Source organism: Mchenga conophoros, linkage group LG14 (assembly GCF_057382185.1).
Source record: "Mchenga conophoros isolate Kocher_MC1m ecotype Shallow Benthic linkage group LG14, M_conophoros_male_GT1.1, whole genome shotgun sequence".
Classification (NCBI taxonomy): Eukaryota; Metazoa; Chordata; class Actinopteri; order Cichliformes; family Cichlidae; genus Mchenga; species Mchenga conophoros.
Genome location: NC_140539.1, coordinates 14898179 through 14922465, shown reverse-complemented (window position 1 = coordinate 14922465; position 24287 = coordinate 14898179). Strand labels below are relative to the sequence as shown.

Below are 24287 nucleotides of genomic sequence, written 5' to 3'. Positions count from 1 at the left end.
AAAAAGATGGCATGAAGGAGAAGTAAACACAGAAAGGAAAACTGGTTCAGAGAGTGTGGGCCTGATATTTGTCACAATCTCAGTTGCCACAATCACACTCGAGTATGAACGTAACTGTGACTGGAGTGGAATGAGAGTGGAAACAAGCTGCACAGCCTGTCCTCAGATTTTTAGTTGAGACCAGTGTAATATTAATACAGTCGGGCCATCTGGGGACATCAAAGAAGCTAACTCCTGACGAAGAATGATTCATAAAAAATGGAACTTAAATAAAACCATAGTTGATTTATTTTAAATTATTTTTGTCTTTAGCAGAGAGGACAATTAATAAAGCATTTTAAGAATAATTCAACAATGAGTAGATCCATTAATTATGATTTCTTACCTGAAGAAAAACTCACTCAGCTTCTCATTCCCACCTGAATCCAACTTGTAAAACTGTTTTTTTTTTAAACACAAATGTCCTCTAAATGTCTTGAAATAAATTATTCTTTATTTTTGTGACCCACTCGACTTTTAGAGGCTCTTTGCTCAGCCGAGCTACTGCTTGTTCTTCTTCTAATAGTTGTTTCCTTACATTTCACCCTCTGCCCCTTTTTTCTTTGCCACAGGTTGTACGCGTCCTTTTCGGCATCATATGTTAAGCTAGGACACACCGACTGTCTAATCCCTGGTCTCTGTAATTGGATCTGATGGAGCATGCCCAGATGAGAGGTGATATCTCCAAGGTTATATTGTGACGGGTGCTTCCCTTATGTTTATGTTGTCTGTCATTATCCTTTAGGTAAGAGGGGCATTTCTTGGAACCAATACTGTTAGACAACTGGACGATATCATGACCTTAAAGTTAGCTTTTAAGAGCAAAGTTTGAAGGAGGAATTAACATAACATCATAAAACAATGACCATGACTGTATGATTTCTCTAAACGAATTGAGCACACTGTTAAAGCAGTCCATAAAGTCGATCCAAGCTCATCTCAGTGCCACATCAGCTGATAACCTTGTGCACATCCTATTGACAAATGCTGCATGGGGCACAGTCTAGCCTCAGAACAGCTACAGCTAACTCTGCAAGCCCCTCTGCAAAACTACCTCTACCACAGTTTGTATTGAGGCCTGCTCTGCTCTGTACAAGGGGTCTTGCTGCCTTTTAGTGCATTGGTAGATCCCAAATCAGAGCTAAACAGTCAAATATAAAATTACTGTAGATGAACTCACGCTCCTGTTTTGAATAAAGTGGTCCTGACAGAACTATAAACATAACATTTAAGCCAGAAATAAAAAGCTCCGCTGTTGCTTCTCATCATTCTCTTTCACTATATATCTTCTGACACCTTTTATTCACTGGTATATATGCTATCTAAATCAAGATGTATCTACAGGGACAGGAATATAAAAGAGTTAACAGAAGAGGTTAACTTTGAAGCAGTATTACCCTGTCATAATCATCTTCATATTTTTACACACCCACGCAATATAATCCATAAACCTCTTTATTATAATTATTAGTACTGTAGATTCAGACCTAAAATAAAGCACAAAACATTTTAAGGCTTAAAATAAAATTTAATCTTCCTGAAATACCCTGACCAGTTTTTACCCTTTAACTGTAAGTTTCGGTCTGGGATGCCAGAAGCCACTGCAGAACCTCCTGCAGGTGTCATGGGTCTAATTTAACACAACATGTGACGGGAAGTGCCAGCCCTATAACCCTGGTGTGTAGGAGCTTAAGTGTGGGACTTAACACACTCAGTGCTGTAACATTCAGATAAGACGTCTGGTGAATAGGGCTTCCTGATGGTCTTGTGGATTTATAGTGGCTGTGTGATGTCCTCTATAGTCACCATCTGGGAGTAAGTACATCATTCCCTGAAAATCTGAATTAGGATTCAGTATGTGAATGCAGTGTCTGGATGATTGCACAAAGGATTGTAACATTAAATCCTTTGTGTTCCATGTACTCTGGATTTTCTGTCTTTTCTATCCCCCAAAAAATGATTAACATAGTGTAATATTTTATATTTTCAAATGATTTATTCATGATAATAATCTTACAGGGGCTCTGGTGTCGAATGTAATCATTTCTTTAGAAGATCTGTCAGAGTGACTCTCCAAAGTTTTTCACCGACTGCACAACTTCAAGTATATGAGATGCACAAAAATAAGACTTGGCATTGTCTTTCACAACCTGTTTAACAATAACACAGGGGAAATTTAGCAGGTGCTCAGATCCAGAATGATTTACAATATGTGGAGCAGTTCAGCAGCAGAGTAGCAGCAGTTTGGATTAAGGCGAGCAGGTGGTAAAGGAGGAGTGTTAGGGCCCAATACAGATGCAGCTGAATAACTAAAACCTGTCTTATACGTGGTGCTTAGTAACAAAATAGTGCACACGCATGAAAAGCAATAAAAATTAAGTCAATATCTTTCATTTTACAGGAAGACCTGTGACTTTAGTAGCCACATTTTATGTTTATTACTCCTATTATTGTTGCAGTCGATAATTAATATTGTGCAATCCATCATCTCTCCTCTGGTTTTTACTATCTTTCAAGCTATAGAAACGAATAAAGCAGAAATACCTTGAAAAGTGTGAATAAACATCAGTGAAATCTCATTCTACTAGTTCCTGTTGTTAGTCTTTTCTGTATTTTTTAAAATATTTTTTACATATATGTTTTAAAGGGTTAACGCAAGTCATTGAAGACAAGGATGCCTACTGAGAATTTGAGACACACTAGAAAGATATAACGCAGTTGTCAAGAATGACCGGCAATTGCCTGGTTTAAAAACAGACTAAACCATTGTACATGAATTGCATGTATAGCACGGGGACACACAGAGATATTATCTTGTAAACAGATAGTCTGTCTTTGAGAGAAAACACAGGAGCGGCTTCTGTGTCCTGCTGGCGCAACCAGATGGCTTTAAACATGATGTCTCGCTGTGTGTGTGTGTGTTTCCTCGCCGCTGATCTTTTTTCACTCTTAGAATTCATGTGCATTCACCATGACTCACGAGGATATGTGGAAAAGAGGAGCTAATAAAAGTAACATTGCCTGAGTCTAATGAGAACTTTGGCTGAGTTCAAAGGTTAAAGGGTGAAAGATTACAGTTAGAGGGTGCCTAGTCATAGTGTGCATGTGTTCATACATGTAGCATTTAACAAGAAGCCATAAATTCCGTTTCTCCACAGACTAACTGAAATCCTCAGTGAGAGTATTTAGTTGGCAACTCAGAATAAGTTTACTTGCGCATCAATCTCATTTCTGAAAGTGACAGTGTTAATTTGCATGTGTGTCCGACCGTGTGTGTGTGTTTTGGCAGATCGGGCATGTTAGAAAGTAAACAAATCAGGGGAAACTCAAGTCCCTGCCTTATCATAAATCATACTGAAACTGCTTAGCTTCTTACTCTTACACACATAAACATATCCGTCGGGTGCTCAGTGAATCAGATGGCAGTGAGTTTGTGCACCCAAGTAACATTAGTCCTAAAACACATCGTGTGATGTTTTAGGAGTTGGGTAAAACTTCGTCTTTTGAAAAGAAAAAAAAAAACCCCAAATATTATAATGCTGCATTGACACAGACCTTTAAATTAAGCCCCAAAATAAAATGACAAAAATAAACAAGTAGCTCAACATCTGTCATTTCTTGTCATCCCTCATCAATCGCTGTTGCTCTTTTTCACCTCAATCAGTCTACATCACGCATAGAAAAATATGGCCACCAACTGTAGCGCTTTTGTCAAGGTCCTTTTCATCCGTTAATTTGTATCATTTTCACTTGTGACATGGGCTCTGAATTGATGGAGGGTGGGGGTGGGTGGGGGCTTTTCAAATTAATCATTTGAAGCCATAAAAACTCTTCTGGTGTCACATTTACACACGAACACACACAGCTGTGCTAGTCATGCACATGCACAAAGGTTTGTATAAAGCTACAGTCTCACTAGGGAAAACAGTGGTTGGAGACAGCAACCGTGTGCACTGAATTTGCGATCTCATTCCCTTTATTGCTTCGAAGATGGGGACCAGACTCCAGTCAGAACCTCATAGGTTTGAATTAGAAATTCTGACTCCCATAAACAGTCACGTAATTGCTGTAGGATGACAGTTTAACATAACATAGGAGCTCGCCAGCTCTGCTTTTATGGAGGAATATAACCAGAACACAGCCAGATACCAAACAGCTGAGCTGCAAAGGGACACACCGTGGGCAGGTTCTGTCTGAGAGTGACTTCAGTCAGTCCAAGTAGGAGATTGTTGGAGACACGTTGCCTCCCACCAGGCAACCTGTGCAGTTCCCTTGCGACTGAAAATGTTCACCCAGAGGTAGATAGTGTTTGCATGCTCAACCTCTGGGTGACGAACTGGATGTCGCAGCTACTTGCAATTTGTCATCAAGCATGAAAAAAATCAGTGTAATCACAGAGCAACCGCTGGTTTTTCCTAGCTGCAAAGAGGTGCCGTCCTGTTTTTACTCAGTGTGACTGAAGCATAAGCTCTTCTTTATACCTGCCTAAAAACTTTAATCAAATCAGTGATGAAACACAGGGGCAACATTGAGCTCAAATGCTGGAAGGTAAATTAATAGGCAGGAGAGGTCTGAAAAAGGGGCATGAAAACAAAAGACAGCAGGAGAAAATATATGACCAATAAAACAAAGTATGCAGACAAACTCACTTCAAATAATCACCTGTAAGAGGTCTAAAAAAATGAAATCCATGTGATGCAAAATTCTTTCATTCCCAATATGTCAGGTGCCAGAAACGAGTCGCAAACCATGAAGCAAATCGAGTACTTGTAGTTGTTTGCGAGTGTGGAACTATCCATGGTGCTGATCTTCCTCTACACTAGAAATGTCCTTAGCAAACGGGTTTTGGCTGAGAATTGAAAACTCTCCCCTGTGAAATACACAAAGGAAAAAGTCACATGAAAGTCAGAGATCTGCAGATGAAGGAAAAAAAAGACTCATTGAATATTTATGACATTAAAGCAACACAGAGCTATTTTCCTTACCTTTGGGGTTACGGAAGCTAAGGGAAACTCAGTTCCAAAGTTCAACCGGAGTTCAAAAACATTTGACTTTTTGCTTTAAGCAAAATCCATGTCAGGAAGAGCCAGAGGTTTCTTTAGGGGGGTTCAGACAAGAACAATGCTGTTAAAATCCCAGCTTTGTTCAGTTTCATTCTTTTCAGCAGCAATCTCTCCTTTAACTTTGAGGTAGTGTGCACTAATACACTCACTAGAAGACAGGTGCGTCACAGCTCCCCAGAAATGTGCACATGTAAGTTTAATTGAATGTGTGAGTTTTCGCTCATGCATGCATTTATGTTTGCGCACGTGTGTGTAATGTGTGTGTGTTTGTGTACACGCCCTCCCTCCTCCACAACTCCACTTAGTGTTACCGCTGTGAAAATGAAACCCCACTTCTCATTCAACCGTGGCCAGTTAAATAAAGGGGTAGGCAACGTGTTATCAACCGCTTGCACGTGTGAATGTCACAAATAGTGCCAACACGCTGTCACTCAGCTCTGCAACTATGAATTGTACCGCTGCAGCTTACCCATCACTTGTGATAATGATGAATAGATGACAGAGGGAACGTTCGAGAGGAACAGTATGGTCGTGAACCTGGCGTAGGAGGGAAAGTGTGTGTGAGTGTGTGTGTGTGTGTGTGTGTGTGGGGGGGGGGGGGGGGGTGTTGAGGCTAAAACAGTGACGGAAAAGTTTGTGTAGAGCAAAATCATATGTGAGAGTAAATGAGAGCACCAAGTCAGATAACAAAAGGCTATAAATAACAGGCAGTTGAGAGAGAAGTGAAGGGAACGTGAAAGAGTTCATTATTTGATGAAAGCACAGAGTGAACATGGAGATAAAAAGCAGAAACTCTGAGAATGGCCTACCAAGGATGAAAGGATTCTTTGGCTTGCTCTGTCTTGGGGCTACAGTATATGTCAATCAAACTTAGATGTCAGTCATCCCGCCCACACTTTTTGTCTGTGAGATGCAAAACACGAAGTGCCACATACGTGTGTGAACATCCTGCTGGGCATGTTGCTTGTATAGATGAAGGTGAATCAGCGTGCTAACAGCTAAAATAGCGCACTTATTGAAAAGTATTAGGAGCTAGAGAGAAGGATGGAGGAGCTTCAGGAAAAGGGAGAATCCATTGGGGTAGGAAGCAGAGAAGAGCAGAGGGATGAGAAAGATATAGGATGGTAATTGAGAGAAAGCTCGGCATTCCCCTAAGAAAACATAAGCACCTGAGCACAGAGCAGAGCGAGTATAAACACACATTTAGACAATCAGTTCAATGCAATTCAATCAAGTTTTATTTTATACAGTACCAAATTACAACAAGAGATGCCTCAAAGTGCTTTACTTACACATTGTAATGGGGAACTAGCTTATTAACCATATACTGCCTTGATGCAGCCCATATGGAAAAGATATATATAAATCTTATAAAGTTTGTATCTGTCTTGTGTGAAACTTGTATGAAAAGCATATAAGAGTGAAAACAGATATAAGATCCCTTGAAAAATTATATAATGAAACTTGTATGTTTTGGATACTTACTAAAACAATGTATGAAAGTAATGTGAAAGTGGCCACTTTCATGAGTAATCACATATAAGTTTTTACTATTTCTTTTCCATATGGGAGATCTCTAAATTTAATACACGCATTTCCTCTCCCTGGATACAGGGATTGATTGTTTGTGCAAATGTGTACACAAATGTGGAGAGCAGGTTGGAGTGTGTGCATGCGTGTGTGCGCTATTGAATGTTGATTTTAGCAGCATGCCTGTATTTATATAACACATCTCTATCTTGGGAAACATGCTCAGAAACATTCTGGTGCAGTACAGGAGAGAGTTTGTGTGTCTGTGTGTGTTTGTGTGTAGAGTCCAAGCAACCAGTTAGAAACCCTTGTGTGTTTATGAGGCTGGAATGCATTAAATGTTTCTGCACTCACATTAAACTGCCTCATCATATAGCTACATATGTTTTCACCCATTGTAAGTGTATAATCAATCCACACACGAGTAAGTGATGTGGGCGTATAGGTGTGTGTGTGTGTGTGTTTGTACTATCCCAACTATAAAATCACTATGAGGACTATATCTGTAGCTTGTTTCCATTCGCCTTCATTTGTATTCCATTATAAAGTACATACCGCTTCTCTTTCAATTTCAAATCGCCTGGCTTTGCTCCGAAATTGGATGCCGTGCACTCTGTGTACTTGCCCTCTTAGAAAGCATCGGCTACAGTATTAATAGAGATTATCTCTTGACACACCAAAGTTATTCTAGCTGTTGGATAACGGCCATTGTCTTATGTGAGGAAAGAGATTTTTTTTTCTGTACTTTTCTAGAAGAACTCTATCTGGCTGATTGAGCACTACTACATGATTTCATTATATCAAACTGATATCGTATTGGTATGGGTTGCAAAACTTGAAAAGCCAATAATTCCATAGTGTGAGTTTGTCTGTACAAATTGACTTGGCTAACAGGTTAGTTGGCAAGCTATTGAGCCTTATGAAGCTGTAATTTTTAAACTAGATAATTATGGTGGAATGTAGAGACAGGGGAGGAACTAAAAAAATATACATGAGTTTATTTGTGTGTGTCGGTGTGTGTATGTGTGTGTGCAAATGAAAGATTTAGACAGACGCACTATGATTAGGCTGCAGTTTCTTCTAGCTGTTTATCCCCATTACTGCTGCCAAGGAGCTTACCAGCTAAATTAGGCAAATTCTGGTCGCCTAAACAAATTACTCGCTCTATTTGAGGAGGGAAATCAAATTAAGAAATTAGCACAGATCCAACACTGTACCCTAGCCAGTAATACCATTAGCTCTTAGTTTAGATTTCATCTTCATTCCATCCACTAAACTCAGGGATTCTAATACTTATGAATTACCTTAACTTTGCCAAATGTAAGTAAACTCTTAAGTTTTGATTAAATAAAAAAAAAAAAAGAACTTTTACCTAAAGAATCTTGTTAAACTGGTCAGTGTGTCAGTGCCTCTTCCCTTTTGTGTTCTAATTTCCCCCCCTCTCTATTCAACCTCAAATACTAATTGTTTTGGAAGTCCTGCTTTAATAATAAAGGGTGAATGCATAGTGATGGACTTGCAATGCTTGCAGCAGCCATAATTAAAGTTCTTGTTTGACTGAAAATGAATTAAAATCACAGACTGAAACTGCCCTTGAATAAAATCAGAAATAAATCAGCAATAAAAATGCCTCTTTTTGATTTCATTGTTAAACCTATTGAAACATCTCTACTTTCCCTACATTAGTGTGGCCTTTACAAACCTATGTATGGCGCGTCTTTGTGCATTTGAACACATAAATTCTTCAAAGTTTGAATAAAGTGCACCTGAATGTGCTTTTACAGTATTTGCACAAGCCTGCGCATTGTATGCAGGTCTACCAGGTGAAATGATTTTGTTGCTGCCATTTGGTTGGTCTACTGATTACTGCAGGCCTTTGTACAAAAGCATATGAAAAAAGGTAACATGGAATCAAAGGATGGAGGAAATGATTAGATCTGAGTAAAAAAAGAGTAGTAAACTTATGAAGAAAGATAGAGGCAGAAAGGGAGTGGGAGACAAGAAATCACCAGCCATACGTCATCTGCTTCCCTCTCTTCTCTTTTCTTTCCCCACTTATATTTAAACTACCATCGCTGCCCATCTCTCTTTTCCCTATTGCCCTCCCTGTTTCTCCCAACGCACTCTCACCTGAGCAAGATTAATCGTTCCAGTCGAATCACATTACCTCCAAGCCCAACTCCAAACTCCCCGCCCAACACACACATACATGTGTGAGAGAAAGTGAGAGCGAGAGAGAGGGTCCGTGAGCCAGAGACAGAGGGAGACGGTGGATGGCGGGTGGGGAATTGAGGGATTTGAATGCATGGATGGTCTGCTCATTTAACTCATCACATTATTTTAGCCCTGTGCTTTATTACACTTAACTGGGACACTAGGCACTCAGTCAAACACACCCACACTCACACATACACCCAGACACCTTCACACATAATCCTGTCTACACATCTATCCTGAACTGCAGGTTTGCCATAATGTGTTTATGACGTTGCATGTTTAATTTGTGGAAGAGGATGATTCATGGCCCCTGATAACAATGCTTCATCATCCCCATAGCACCTATGGCATAAAGAGGGTTTGTGCAGGGCAGGAAAACTGTTGTTAATGGGATGGTAATCATCTCATAACCTGGAAAATGGGCAAATAGGCACAACCCCTTATGCAAATGTGCTTGTGCATTTATTTGTGCATGTTTATTAATGTTCACATGCATCCCCCCATGCATAGCTGTGGGAAGGTGTGGCATCCACATTGTTTGAGCCTGAGTGTCCTGTTTGGTGTGTGTGTGCGTGTGTGAGGGTGAATATTGATCTATTGCTATGTGCTCTATCACCCTGCCAGGCATAATAAGGAAGAATGGGACACTAAGCAGGTGCTCACCCACTGCTGATTTATAAAACATATGCACCGGAGTAAACACCTCAATCACTCCAAGGGGCAAGGCTATGGGAATTAATAACATTTACATGCTAGAAGGATAATGCATTCTTAGTTTATTTTTTAATGCATGTGACCTCTTAAGGTATACAGTATTCTTCTTAGTGAAGGTGCAGTGAATTGATTCTGGGATTATCTATCCTTGGGAAGAAAATAATCAATGTATAGGCTAAATGGGGTCAAAATAGCCAAATGTGAACTTGGCAAGGCTTTGATATGAAGGAGTGTCTCAGCAGCTGCACTTCAGGCTATTTTTTCACAACTGAAAACAAAGCAAATGGATTCAATGTATTATTTCCTTCATGCTTACTTATCAATCCACTTGGATAAAAATGTGAAAATACGATTTTCTTTAATGTCTGTAAACTAGCATCAGACATGTACAAAGTTCCAGCCACAAATGTTCTTGTGCTTATAAGATCAACGTCTGTTCTTCTGTCAGTTCCAAAGTATACTTTCATCTATACTTGTGTATGATGCATTAAGACCACCAGTGTTGGTCAAGTTACTTGAAAAAAGTAATCAGTAACTAATTACTTCCCCCAAAAAGTAATCCAGTTACTTTACTGATTACTTATTTTCAAAAGTAATTAATTACTTAGTTACTTTTTACAAACACGAATTACAACCTGAATAGGTGATAAAACTTGTTTTATTAGTTTTAATCTTTTAAAAAATGTAATTATATGCAACATTCTCTGACTGGAAGAAATTTGTTTAACATTTAAACCTATTTAAACCTGCACATTCCAGCACATAAAATAAAAAAATATTTTGTGTTTACACTCACTCCTTCAAATAGATGCAAGTAAAACACAGCAGAAAATAAATAAAATCAAAGACTAGCGGTCTGAAATGTGCTGTTAGCATGTTAGCAGATCGATGCTACTGTGAACTGAGGAGCTATTGTCTTGATGTGAGCTTCTACTCAGGGTTTTTTCTTCCAGTTCAGAGCAGAAATGTTTTTGTTAAGATACTGGATGTTGTGTTTTTCTCCACAATTTTAATTATTAGCTAGATATATTATCAACAGGGATGAGTCAGTGAGTCAGTTGGGCTCGTGAATCGTGATTCATGAGTCAGTAAAGTGATTCTCGAGTATTGAACGATTCGTTCATGATTCGCGCATCACTAAAGGAGGCAGTGGTGGAGGAACACAGAGTGGCGGAGTTTGAAATATTACTCTTTCTGGGTCACAAAATAAACTTTTAAGATATTTTCATGCGTGAATGGTGCTGTGTAAACTTCAAATATCTGCTCGATTCATCAAGACGTCACATATTTACGGTGGCCCCTAGAGACAAAGCACGTACAAACTCCAAAACACATGCAAAATCCAAAACACATGCAAATTCCAAAACACATGCAAAATCCAAACACGTACAAAATCCAAAACACGTGCAAACTCCAAAACACATGAAAAATCCAAAACACGTACAAACTCCAAAACACATGCAAACTCCAAAACACATGCAAATTCCAAAACACATGCAAAATCCAAACACGTACAAAATCCAAAACACATGCAAACTCCAAAACACGTGCAGAATCCAAAACACATGCAAACTGCAAAACACATGCAAAATCCAAAACACATGCAAATTCCAAAACACAACAGAAGTGCTCCAGGACACTAGGGGCAGTGTTGAGCTTTTGTTACCCAGTAACTACACAAGCCAGGAAGTACCAATGACCGGATTTTGGGGTCTTCATTTTAAGCCGATTACGTCACAGCGATACAACAAAGGCTGTCCCAATTCAAAGGCTGCTCGAAATGCGTCCCTCAAATGCGTCCTTAATTTCCCTGAATTTTAAGGATGGGTCGGTGTAGCCTTCATGGCCCGACATATCCCAGACTTCATAGCGCGGCAGTGGTGTGGATAATTTTGTCGAAAAAAACCCAAAAAAAACGGCGGAAGTGGAGCGGACGAAGAGTAAACTTTCAGAAGTAAGTACTGAATATTATGTCACTTATTTATGCGCAAATGTTTTTATAATGAAGAATATTAAAACATTACTGTTGGCCACATGTCGGGAAAGTTATGTGACATTAGTGATGTTTGTACTAACTTGGTTTTAAGGCCTTTACTTCAAAATATACGCCCGTTCAATAGTTGACTTTAATCTTACAGAGAATGTGATGATTTTGTGAATAATTAAAGTCAGTCATATATTTCACAAACACAACAAACTGAAAGTCAGTGATGCTGCTCGGTTTGCAGTCCTGAATATCACGGCACAAGCAGGATTCACTGCACTGTTAATGTTAGATATGTTATATTGCTGCCTCTGTTCGGTGGTGTCGAGCCAAACGGACTTTAACCCTTTAAAGCCGGTGGGAGGTGGCACGCTCTGTTTTGCGCAACTATTTTTAAATCCCGGTAGCTCTGCAACCACGTAAGCTAGCGCAATAATTTTTTTTGCATATGAAACCGGAGGAGTTGTACTTACATCTTATGCCATCAGCTTGTCCTAAGTCACAGTTTCCTTCCACATATAGCTTTGCAAAAACTGGATAAAAAGCACTTGCAGCAACAAAAACATAATATTCCAGAAACGCGCTTTGCCGATCCGATCAGCTGTTTGTAACACTTCCTACGTCCATCAGCGCGATCTATCGCATGTCCTCCATGTCCTGCCCGAAACCGGAAGTGACGTCATTTTGCGGAAATATAGTATTTTACCATCAGGGCCTTATGAGCCTATAGTGGTGTTTTTAAAAGTTATGTTTGAGTTTATGACTTTCTGTGTCATTTCTGGGATGCTTAGGACTCATATTGCACTGCTGGAAATAGTTTATTTTGATGCATATGTTGTTTTTTTTGCAAATTTGCATTATAATATTTATTTTCGTTTTTCCTGCAGTATATAAAAATTGGTGTATTTCAAAAATAACAAAAACATAATATTCCAGAAACACGCTTTGCCAATCCGATCAGCTGTTCATAACACTTCCTACGTTGGAATAGACGTCAGCGCGAACTCTCGCATGTCCACCATGACCTGCCCGAAACCGGAAGTGACGTCATTTTCGTGGAAATGTAGTTTTTTACCATCAGGGCCTCATGAGCCTACACTGGTGTTTATAAAAGTTATGTTTGACTTTATGACTTTCTGTATCGTTTCTGGGATGCTTAGGACTAGTGATGGGATTTCCGGCTCTTTTTAGAGATCCGGCTCTTTCGGTTCGGCTCACTAAAAAGAGCCGGCTCTTTCTGCTCCGAACCGGCTCTTCAGGTTGTTTTGTTGCTTTAATTAATTTATTATTAACAGTAATATAAAATTATGCACAAAAGGAATTACTAACGTAAAAAAAAAGTGGTTTTATTTATATATGTTTATATATAAATATATGTGGTTAATATGACATGCAGCCTAACAAGTTACAGAAGACGTGCCTACACGCTAAGACTTAACACGCACAACATGCAAAGAGTGGAAGCCGTATCAACAGGGAATGGTAAGTAATAGCACGCTAAGCTAACCAAGCTACCATTCCGGCTACTTGAGTGCTGCACGAGGGAGTACAGAGGAGCAAAAAATGTTGACTATAAGCGCGTAAATGTAGTTTGAAGTGACTCAGGAACAAATATAAGAACACTATAATGACATATACTTAATTCTAGATGAGTAAAAGGTTTATTAAAGTGTAAATATGTCGATTTAAAGTCACCACGCCGTTTTGCCGAACATACTTGTGCATCCGCCATCTTTGCCAGCCGAGTCGTAAAGAGGCCTGTGTATGCGCGCGACGGACGGAAGACACCGAGGTACGGGAAATGACGTTCATTTAGGCGAGGCTAAAAAAAGATATAACAGACTTTTTTTGGACTAAAATTACAGAGTTATCGTACCACTTTACGTTCGGTAGGGGACATTATAGTTTTTCCCTATTTCTGTTGCCTATAGTTCTATTTGTATATTTGTAAATTAAACTAGAGGGTGAAAAAGTGAGGGTGACAAGTGCCGCCCACTGGTACGAACAAATAACTGTTATCACGTGATTGCACGGGAACCAGAAACGACCCAAACAGAAAACAAGATGGCATCACACCCAGGAGGATGCGATCAAGGTAGTAGCAGCTATCATCAACAAATAAAATACATATATTTCGACTCTGACAGAGTCGGTGGGAGTCCAATAGACACAGATAATGTGGCGCTTTAACAGTTAACATTCAGTTTGCTGCTTTATTGCTTGCTAAGTGTATCGTTAACATGGATAGGGCTTAGCTTAGCAAAAGTAGCTAAACGTTAGCTTTGCGTTAGCACTGCGTTGTGTAGATGTTCGCGTTACAAAGAGTAAGCAAACGCGTTTGACCAAAAGCGAAAGGTACACATTTGGAAACAGCATCCGTTTGACATTAAAAAAATGGCAAATTTCCTCACCCAGTAAACACCAGTATGTGGGCCCCACATGGGCTATGGGGGTTCCAAGTGGGGATGGGCTTACAATGGGCATCCATCTGGGACCCACCTGGGTTAACCAAGTAGGACCCATCTGAGACAGCCCAGATGGGCTATGTTCTATGGGCACCATATGGGTAATATATGGGAAGTTGCATGAACAGGCAACTGAGTTTAACGACCTTAGGTAAGTATAATTATTAGTCATGTGTAAATATAAACATGAATTAAGATGAAATAACTGATAATAAATTATGCCAGAGGCAGCATATGTATATTTAATTAATAACAAAATATACATATAAAACATATTAATATAAGTGAAACACAAAGAACAGATGTGACTTAATAAAGACGCTTAATAAAATAAAATAAATGGTTTTACATTTAAATGGGAAAAAAAATTCACTCTATGTAGGAGTGCTTTTCGAAATCTCGCGTTATTTAATGAAATATCACGAGGTTTTCTTAAACCCGTCACCCCCATTCTGGAACATTCTTCATTTCGCGCCCTTGGACAAAGCTGACAGTTAAGCTGGCAATTTTTGGATTAAGTGCATCTTTGATAGTGATGTGCGGATCGATCCTGAAATATCGATTCCTCCGATACCAATCATTTATGTTCTAGAATCGATTCTCACATTAGAATATCGATATTTTAGTAATTTAGAGTAAATTTGTAGTTTATCATTAACAGGAACACAGTGGAAAGAAACTATAACATTCGGATTGTCTACATTCAAAGGAACTACTTTCTCTTCCGCCTTTCATAGTCATGTGCGTAATACGGCTGTATAAATGTCTCGCAGCCCCTTGGCGCGCGCACTCACAACAATGGCTGAGCATAATTGGAGTCATGTGCGAACGTATTTTACCTCCACAAAAGCTGAGACGTGGTTTGTGATACATGTGGCAAAAACATGAGGTGTTGTGGCCACACTATGGAGATATTCAAAAGGGCTGTTGGGGGGGGATAAATACATTTTACAGTGTTTATTTATCGGATAAAATACGTTAAATGTCCGGAAACAGCGGGGTGTCCAAATTCAGAGGCTGCTTCTACCTGAGGACCCGGCCTTCGCGGTCTAAAGAAAGCTGGGTAGTAGGTCACGAGCTCCCTCGGTGGAGTGAAACTCTGCCGTCTGCTCCTTGCTATCTAAAATATAACTGGGCACTGACGTAAACTCTCGACCGTTTCACTTTGTTTAATTAGTTTTCTGTTTGGCGTTTATTCAGCTGTGTGAAAACCCCGGAGGAACCCTCCCGAGGGATTAATAAAGTTAAATTTTATTTAATCTAATCTAATAACTTTAATCTCATCCAAACCGATTTACTCACGAACAAATAAAACACTGAAAAAGCCAAACAATAACATTTTTAAGTTATCAAAGTGACTTATGTTTAACCCGAGTAGTGAAAGACCACGGGGGTTTGAAAACAATGTGTGAGTCAGCTCAGATATTTGAAGTTTACACAGCTACATTCTCACCTGAAAACATGTTAAAAGTTTTTTTGCGACCCAGAAAGACAAATAAGACTAATATTAAAACTAAGTCGCTGCCGCCGTTGTTGGAAACTGGAATTGGCTGGGCCGCGCTATGAATTCTGCGATATGGTTTTTCAATTTTGTTGTCCGGGTGGAAAATCGGGAGAAATCCGGGAGAATGGTGGCTAAGGGAGATTTTCGGGAGGGGCACTGAAATTTGGGATTCTCCCGGAAAAATTGGGAGGGTTGGCATGTATGCCACAATTGTGGCAAAATCACTAACCTTGTCAAACACCTCAGAGTAAACCATATCACAGAATATGACGAGCGTATTGTAACGTTGGGTTGTTTTGTGTGGTTGAGAAGAGGCGGCAAAACACCTAGCAGGCTAGGCGGAAGGATACACACCCACACTGGTATCAGTAATCCACGGTGGTTCTTTAATACGCATTCTTCAGCAACCGTATAAAAGACCGGCTGAACGGCTGCGGCTCAACAACAAAATGCCCAGCGTTCATACAACCCAAGCGCTGCAAACAAAACAAAAAAAAGGGTCTCGAAAAGAAAACATAAGTCCGTCCCTCGTTAAGCACGAGCGTGAAGGCACGTGTCCTCATAATCACAGAGAGAGAGAGCGAGAGAGCAGTGGCACACACTGATGACACCATCAACCCTCGACTTGGGTGTCTTAAAGGGACACCACACCATAACGGCTGTTACAGTATGTTGAGATGAACTGAAGAGGAGGAGAGGGACAGGTGCTGCTAGGGCGAGACAGACGTCTCTCACGGGTCCTTTAGTGCTGCAGGCAGGCAACATTTCAAATAGCGCACAACTTCATTTTTTTTTTATTTCTATATGATGAATCCTACATTATTAAATTCAAATTCAAATTTTATTTGTCACATACACAGTCATACACAGTATGATATGCAGTGAAATGCTTACACAACTGCTCGTGACCTAAAGAAAAAAAAAAGGCTATGAATAAGATAGGAAATAAATATGAAAATTAAAAAGGGTCAATTTAACTAGGAAGGAATAAAATAAAATATAAAAATGAAAGTTAAAAATGAAATAACTGTAAAACAACAAATTAGAATGAAGGGTAAATTTAACTGGGAAAGAACAAGATAAAATATATAAATTAAAGTTGAAAATAAAATAACTGTACAACAAAATACACAGTATAGAAATATATAAGAATGTATGAAGATTATGAATGTATTATGAATGTATTAAGTGATAAGAACAAGTAATCTGATGTCCTGTAATCATTATGATGCTATAATTTCGGTATCGGATCAGTATCGTCGATACCACCCTGAATATTACTTGGTATCGGATCGGAAAGGAAATCAGTGGTATCGCACATCACTAATCTTTGAGCTACGGACTTATCTGCACTAAGGGTAAGAACTTTTTTGACTTAATTTGAATGAGTATAAATGAAATGTTTACAAAGTTATGATGCTGCAAAGTAATGTATGGCACAAGTGCTGGCGAACTTTTTCCTAGCACTCAAGCAAGGCTAAGCTAGTTGAAATTTTTACGTAATGTTGGATTTAGCCAATTTTCACAGTTTGAAAGCATTGTCTGGTGTCCTGTATACTGCTTAACTAGCACCAAAATTAATTACTGCGTGTACTTAACATCAAGTTGTACTTAAACATTATCTTGGTTTTTCTCTATGATTAGTATTAATAAAGGACTGTATTAGACCAAATTAACAAAGTTCTAATTTTTTAAGAGGAATACGGGAGGGTATTTTCACTATCAGAGCAACCAAAACTGCTTTGGTGTTGTCTTTATTAGCTTCATTCCTCAGTTTTTGTCCCTGTGTTAGGAGCATGCACAGCAGTCAGAGAGGCAGATCAGTGAGCACTCTATTTCTGTAGAAGACATCATCATTTTTCTTGCCATTGTTCTCATTTTTCCAGAAAAAGCAAATAAAATATAGGTGTTCTTGATTTGAGGTGTTGTTGATTTGTTCCAGACTGGGAAGAGTGAATCTACAATAGGCAAGCAGCTTGGTGTGAAAAAATCAACTGTGGGAGCAATCATCAGAAAGACCACTGATAATCTCCCTCGATCTGGGGCTCCACGCAAGATCTCATCCCGTGGGGTCAAAATGATCATGAGAACGGTGAGCTAAGATCCCAGAACCACACGGGGGGACCTGGTGAATGACCTGCAGAGAGCTGGGACCAAAGTAACAAAGGTCACCATCAGTAACACACTACAACGGCAGGGAATCAAATCCCGCAGTGCCAGACGTGTTCCGCTGCTGAAGCCAGTGCATGTCCAGGCCCGTCTGAAGTTTGCCAGAGAGCACATGGATGATACAGCAGAGGATTGGGAGAATGTCATGTGGTCAGATGAAACCAAAGTAGAACTTTTTGGTATAAACTCAACTCGTCGTGTTTGGAGGAAGAAGAATACTGAGTTGCATCCCAAGAACACCATACCTACTGTGAAGCATGGGGGTGGAAGCATCATGCTATGGGGCTGTTTTTCTGCCAAGGGGACAGGACGACTGATCCGTGTTAAGGACAGAATGAATGGGGCCATGTATCGTGAGATTTTGAGCCAAAACCTCCTTCCATCAGTGAGAACTTTGAAGATGAAACGAGGCTGGGTCTTCCAACATGACAATGATCCAAAACACACCGCCCGGGCAACAAAGGAGTGGCTCCGTAAGAAGCATTTGAAAGTCGTGGAGTGGCCTAGCCAGTCTCCAGACCTCAACCCCATAGAAAATTTGTGGCGGGAGTTGAAAGTCCGTGTTGCTCGGCGACAGCCCCAAAACATCACTGCTCTCGAGAAGATCTGCATGGAGGAATGGGCCAAAATACCAGCTACTGTGTGTGCAAACCTGGTAAAGACCTATAGTAAACATTTGACCTCTGTTATTACCAACAAAGGTTATGTTACAAAGTATTGAGTTGTATTTTTATTATTGACCAAATACTTATTTTCCACCCTGATTTACGAATAAATTCTTTACAAATCCTACCATGTGGATTCATGGATTTTTTTTTCCACATTCTGTCTCTCACAGTTGAAGTGTACCTCTGGTGCAAATTACTGACCTCTGTCATCATTTTAAGTGGGGGAACTTGCACAATCGGTGGATGACTAAATACTTTTTTACCCCACTGTATGTCCACACGTACAGGGGTCTTTTTGAAAACAGAGATTTTACCTTTTTGTTTAAACACAAACAAACAAACAAACAAAAAGTCCAGTCCACACGTGCAGTTTTGAACAAATATCTCCGTCCACATGTAAATGCTAAAAACTAAATGTTGGCCAATCAGAAGTCTAGAAGCCTAGGAGGGAAAGAGTAAACAGGGTTTTGTGCCCTCACAAAACTTTAAGTACTTCTGAAAAGTTTTTGTATTTTTCTGAAAAGGCAGCTAATTTTGTGTTACTTTTCAAGTGCCTTCATCATTTCAAATGTTATTAGCTAAAGACAATATTTTGGCTGATGTAGACTCGCAACTTAGGAATGAACAAAATGCATACAGCATAAGTAGTTTAATTTAAAAAAAAAAAACATTTATTCAAAACTGATGTCGGGATTTTGGGTTGTGAGAGCGTCTGTGTTCAATGCAGAAGTTCACTCTGACGCCTCTGTCTTTCTAAATGCAGGGACAGTAACTGCATGTGTATATGTAAGCATGTAAACACTGCAGATGGTAAGATTAACAGCAACAGTATTTATTTATTGTAGAAATTAATCTCATGTAAACAATAACGTGGCGCACAGCGTGACGTCAAAAACGGCACACATCTTTGACGTTGCGTGACTAAATCTGCGTTTTCCTCATCCATACTTAAACACAAAAACTGAGTTTTCGAAAATCTCCACCCTGGCAGGAGTTTTTAAAAATCTCTGTTTTCAGTGACCCAAAACGCCGTTTACATGTGGAGGAAAGGCCCAAACGCATAGAAACTATCTGCGTTTTCAAACATACCCGTGTTCGTGTGGACGTAGCCTGAGATTCTGGCGTTTCTGGCAAAGTACATTTAAATTTAAAAGTCAATTCAGGATTTTAATGAATCCATAGCACTTAATTCAAACTAAAATCGATTTTAATCGGAAAATCAGTTATTGAAACCTACCCCTAATTGTGAGTAAGCTTGTGAGATGGTTCAATTCAATTCAGTTTTATTTATACGGCACTAAATCACAACATCAGTCGCCTCAAGGTGTTTTATACTGTAAGGTAGACCCTACAATAATACATACAGAGAAAAATCCAACAATCATATGACCCCCTATGAGCAAGCACTTTGGTGACAATGGGAAGGAAAAACTCCCTTTGCAGGTGCTGTGTATAGTTCAAAGGCTGCTTTGCTGAAAAATGGAAATAAATCATGAGCTGAAAATAATAAAGATTGATGTACTAGAGCTTATTATATAGAAGTAGATCTTTGCCCACATTGACTTCTAAATATCTAAAGAAAAATATCTATCTTTGAAAACTGTAATGCCTTTTTCAGCTATCCATTGGACTCAACATGCCTTGGAATTTACTTTGTTTCAAATCTGTCTAAACAAATGCATCTTGTATTACTTGATGAATTAAAACAGAAAATGGTGCTTTTGCCAGTGAAGTCTGGATATATGGCATTGCCACTGCTGTACTAGTTGGCTTCTTTTTGCTTTCTCACCAGCATGCTACCATTTGCAGTTGTTGATTTTCTGGATGGTGGAGGTGTATCCATAATTCCTTGCAAGTGGTTTACAGGACCAGCGGAAGATTCTTGTTTCTGGCCACCAGGGAGAGTCAATATCAATAAGGCTGTAAAGGATGGAGTTACTCCAGATACAAACTGGTCACAGTACAGAGTTCACATCTTGGGGAAAGCTGGTAAGAAGCATTTTTATTTATTGCTACCAAATATTCTGTCATTAAAGACAGAACAAAAAATTTCCCTGTAATTTCACTAACAACATTTTGTTGATGTATGTCAAAAATTTACAGAAAACTATGAAAATGCCAGGGTGAAACTGCGGAGGTCTGAAGCAACCTCTGATCTGCAGACTGAGTCGGATTCTGGAAGCAGATTGGGAAAAGGGAAGCGGAAAAGGAGGTAATTATGTTTCTTAAAAACGCCTTAAAAGCAACAATTTATCGTGGTGATTATAAGAAAAACAAAAAAAAAATTGACAGTGTCTTTAGCAGACCATTGCTGCTCACCAGATTTAGATATGATCTTAAAATAGCACTTTGTAACTTTTTGACTTTTAAAAATCAGTTTTAGACTCCTTTTGATGCCGGACTATACATTAATATTTTTAGTTTGTAGGACTAACCAGTAACTAAATTGTTTGTGGGGTTTTTTAATATTTTTTAAAATTCATTTTAAGGCCAGTGATCCAGTCAAGCTCGGATGAGGATTGGGACAACGCTGCGGAACAGCCAGAGACCTCATCACCATCAGCAATGGAGAATAGACATTCAAGTGAAACTCCCCACCAGAACATCACTCATCCATTTGTTCAGCTACCACCACCCTCAACTCCTTCACCTGTGGTTTCACAACCAGTTCCAAGACAACTTGTACAAGCCACCAATACCAGCATGTTTGTACGTGTTCTAACCCTCCTGGAAGACATTAAGGAGACTCAGAGGATCCAAAGTCGAATGCTACAGTCTCTCCTCAAACAACGTGATGGACCAGTTGCTGCAGTATTACCCGAGGGTGCTGTTTTTCCTCTCCGGACAGTCGCAGACGTGGAAGTATTGGAGCAAAAACTGATAGACCCTGTCTTCCTGAAAGAAGTGGTAAATAATAATGATGTAATAACAATAGTCATTGATTAATGCCTCAATCTGCGTTTTATGCTAGCAGTTATGACGGGCGATCGTGGCTCAAGAGTTGGGAGTTCGCCTTGTAATCGGAAGGTTGCCGGTTCGAGCCCCGTCTTGGACAGTCTCGGTCATTGTGTCCTTGGGTAAGACACTTAACCCGTTGCCTACTGGTGGTGGTCAGAGGGCCCAGTGGCGCCAGTGTCCGGCAGCCTCGCCTCTGTCAGTGCGCCCCAGGGTGGCTGTGGCTACAATGTAGCTTGCCATCACCAGTGTGTGAATGCGTGTGTGAATGGGTGGATGACTGGATATGTAAAGCGCTTTGGGGTCCTTAGGGACTAGTAAAGCGCTATATAAATACAGGCCATTTACCATGATCAAGGAAAGTTGGTGTTTGTTCAAACATGGTCAGTTCAATGAAGTAGTGGAAGGTGAGCTTCACAAAAGTTGCTGTTTTTGAAAATAAAATAAGTTGTACTTTACAAGTTGTGCCACGCCAAACCTTAAGAAAATACTTTTGGTGGATCAGTCATTTAGCTCTTTGCATTTAAGCCTAATTACTGTGTAGCTATGCAGGTTTTCTTTTAGGTGTGACTGATGGTACTACTGTCAGTAAAATTATTGTCCTTGTGTGTCCTAAGGTTGCTGTTGTGGCAGAGATCGGAGGGAGCACTGTTGATGAAGCCACCAGAAGAATGATGGCTTTCATTATGGACAATGCTCTATCCAGGCAATATAACTTCGTTGGGCACCATGGAAAGCGGGAATTTCGAGGGCTTAAAATTTTTGAAGTGCTATATGGTAAGCTCATTAGTTTGTAAGATATTTTGTTGATGTTTGAATAACAGATGCTCACTTCAGCTGTAGTCAGTCTTCCAATCAATTTAATCACTGACTTAAGGTTTTTATACTTTGGTTCAACATTTATGTGACATCTTATGCTGTGTCACAGTATAAATATAAGTATGTAACAAAAAAAAGAGAATTACAGCTGTGTCTAGATTCAGTAATAAAGTCTCACTTTCTTGTGGTCAATATCTGTGCTTTACAGGCAGCTTGAAAAAAAATGCTCTTACAAGCCAGATTACCAGAAAAGAGGCAGAAAAGGCAGCATCTAAGTGGTTTATTGGTACAAGAGATAGAGGAGGAAATCGCATGGCAAGGGCTAGGGCTGCTCAATTAATCGAATTTTAATCACGATTACGATCTGGGCTTTCAACGATCATTAAAAATGACGGAGCCGATTATTAGCCCCTCCCTCATTTATCCGCGACACCTTAAAGGCCGGTCCGTGAAAATATTGTCGGGCATAAACTGGTCCGTGGCGCAAAAAAGGTTGGAGACCGCTGATTAAGAGGACCCGAGGGAAGCTCGGAAAGCTAAGCAGAAGTTATTTGGAGAGGAGAGAGTGACTGCCGTTGGCTGAAAAGAGAGGTAAAAAAAAAACTTCAGTGGTGTTGCACACTATTTTATATTATTTTTTAAAGTCATTGTTAACCCTTTAAAGCCGGTCGAGCAGCACGCTCCGTTTTGTGTAACTATTTTTAAATCCCTGTAGGACCGGAACCGTGTAAGCTAGCGCAATAACCCGGAGGAGTTGTACTTACATCTGATGCCATCAGCTTGTCCTCGGTCACGGTTTCCTTCCACATAAAGCTTTGCAAAAACTGCATAAAAAGCGCTTGCAGCAACAAAAACACAATATTCCAGAAACACGCTTTGCCGATCCGATCAGCTATTCGTAACACTTCCCACATTGAAACAGAGGTCAGCGCGAACTACCGCATATCCGCCATTTCCTGCCCGAAACCGGAAGTGACGTCATTTTTTACTCGTAGGCCTTAAAAGCCTATACTGGTCATGTTTGACTTTTCTGAATAGTTTCTGAGATGCTTAGAACTCGAATTGCACTGCTGGAAATAGTTTATTTTGATGCACATGCTGTTTTCTTTGCAAATTTGCATCATAGGATTGTTTTTTCGTTTTTCCTGCAGTATATAAAAATTGCTGTATCTCCAAAATAAAACTATGAAGACACTCAAAATAAATTTCCTGTTGTTGTAAACTATTTTTTGCAACTTTTTTGTATTTAAAGTTTTGAGGGATAAGCCTCTTAAATTTCTCCAAGTAGAAATATATGTAAAAAAAACAAAAATGATTTTCAATTTTTTTTGTAGTTTATTGCACTTTTTTGCAATTAATGTAGTTACTATGGACTTAATGCATACATATTATTAAAATATGGGCTATAACAGTTGCATAGCAAATTAAAATGCTCCCACAAATGGCACTACAACATGTAAAAAAATAATATAAGCTCTGGCGGACTTAGTTCTATAGTAGGTCTTAAAGGGTTAAATAAATATCGTCAAATAATCGAGATCTCAATTCCAGTGAAAATAATCGTGATTATCATTTTTGCCATAATCGAGCAGCCCTAGCAAGGGCACAGTGTCGCGTGCAAGAGAGGTATACCTTAGTGACTCGGTTTAGATAGACTGTGGAGATGAAATTAATTAGAAATACTTTATTATTGAGGGAAATTATGTTTGGGTTGTTTTTTTTGGGGGGGGGGCTCATCAGCTCAGGTTGTTCTGGAGGGTGATGGCTGCTGCCAGGAATGACCACATATTTCTCTCTGGTTTGCAGCATACTTGAAGACGGCTCTCACTAAACCATTTTTTGGTTCCTCAATTTCCAGTTATGTTTAGCAGTTTGTGCAATATTCTTCCTTGCACAATCAGCTCCAGGAACTCCAGCGCCAGCCTTCTTTACCAGTGTGTCACCAGTGTGACTTCAAACTCACAGACTCTGATACTGCTGCCCTAACAAATGGCTGGGAAGCAGATTGGAATTTCCACAAGAGACTTGTAGAAGATATTCCACATCTTGGTGCAGACATTAAAGTAGTAGTTCCCAAACTTTATCTGATGGCCCTATTTTTGTTTTACATGAAAATCTTCGGTGCCCATCCAGCACACACCTCAAGAAGTAGAATCTGTT

The 24287-nt window shown here is 39.6% G+C and overlaps 1 protein-coding gene across 1 annotated transcript; it reads left to right on the top strand.

Annotated features, from left to right (window-relative positions):
• Nucleotides 1–1763: 1763 nt before the first annotated feature.
• On the top strand, nucleotides 1764–23995 carry LOC146559466 (uncharacterized). The gene is made up of 6 exons (XM_085244333.1): nucleotides 1764–1854; nucleotides 20146–20342; nucleotides 20457–20565; nucleotides 20843–21260; nucleotides 21926–22085; nucleotides 23934–23995. The coding sequence occupies exons 1-6, from the start codon at nucleotides 1799–1801 to the stop codon at nucleotides 23993–23995; spliced, it is 1002 nt and encodes a 333-aa protein (XP_085100459.1). The 5' UTR covers nucleotides 1764–1798.
• Nucleotides 23996–24287: the final 292 nt, after the last annotated feature.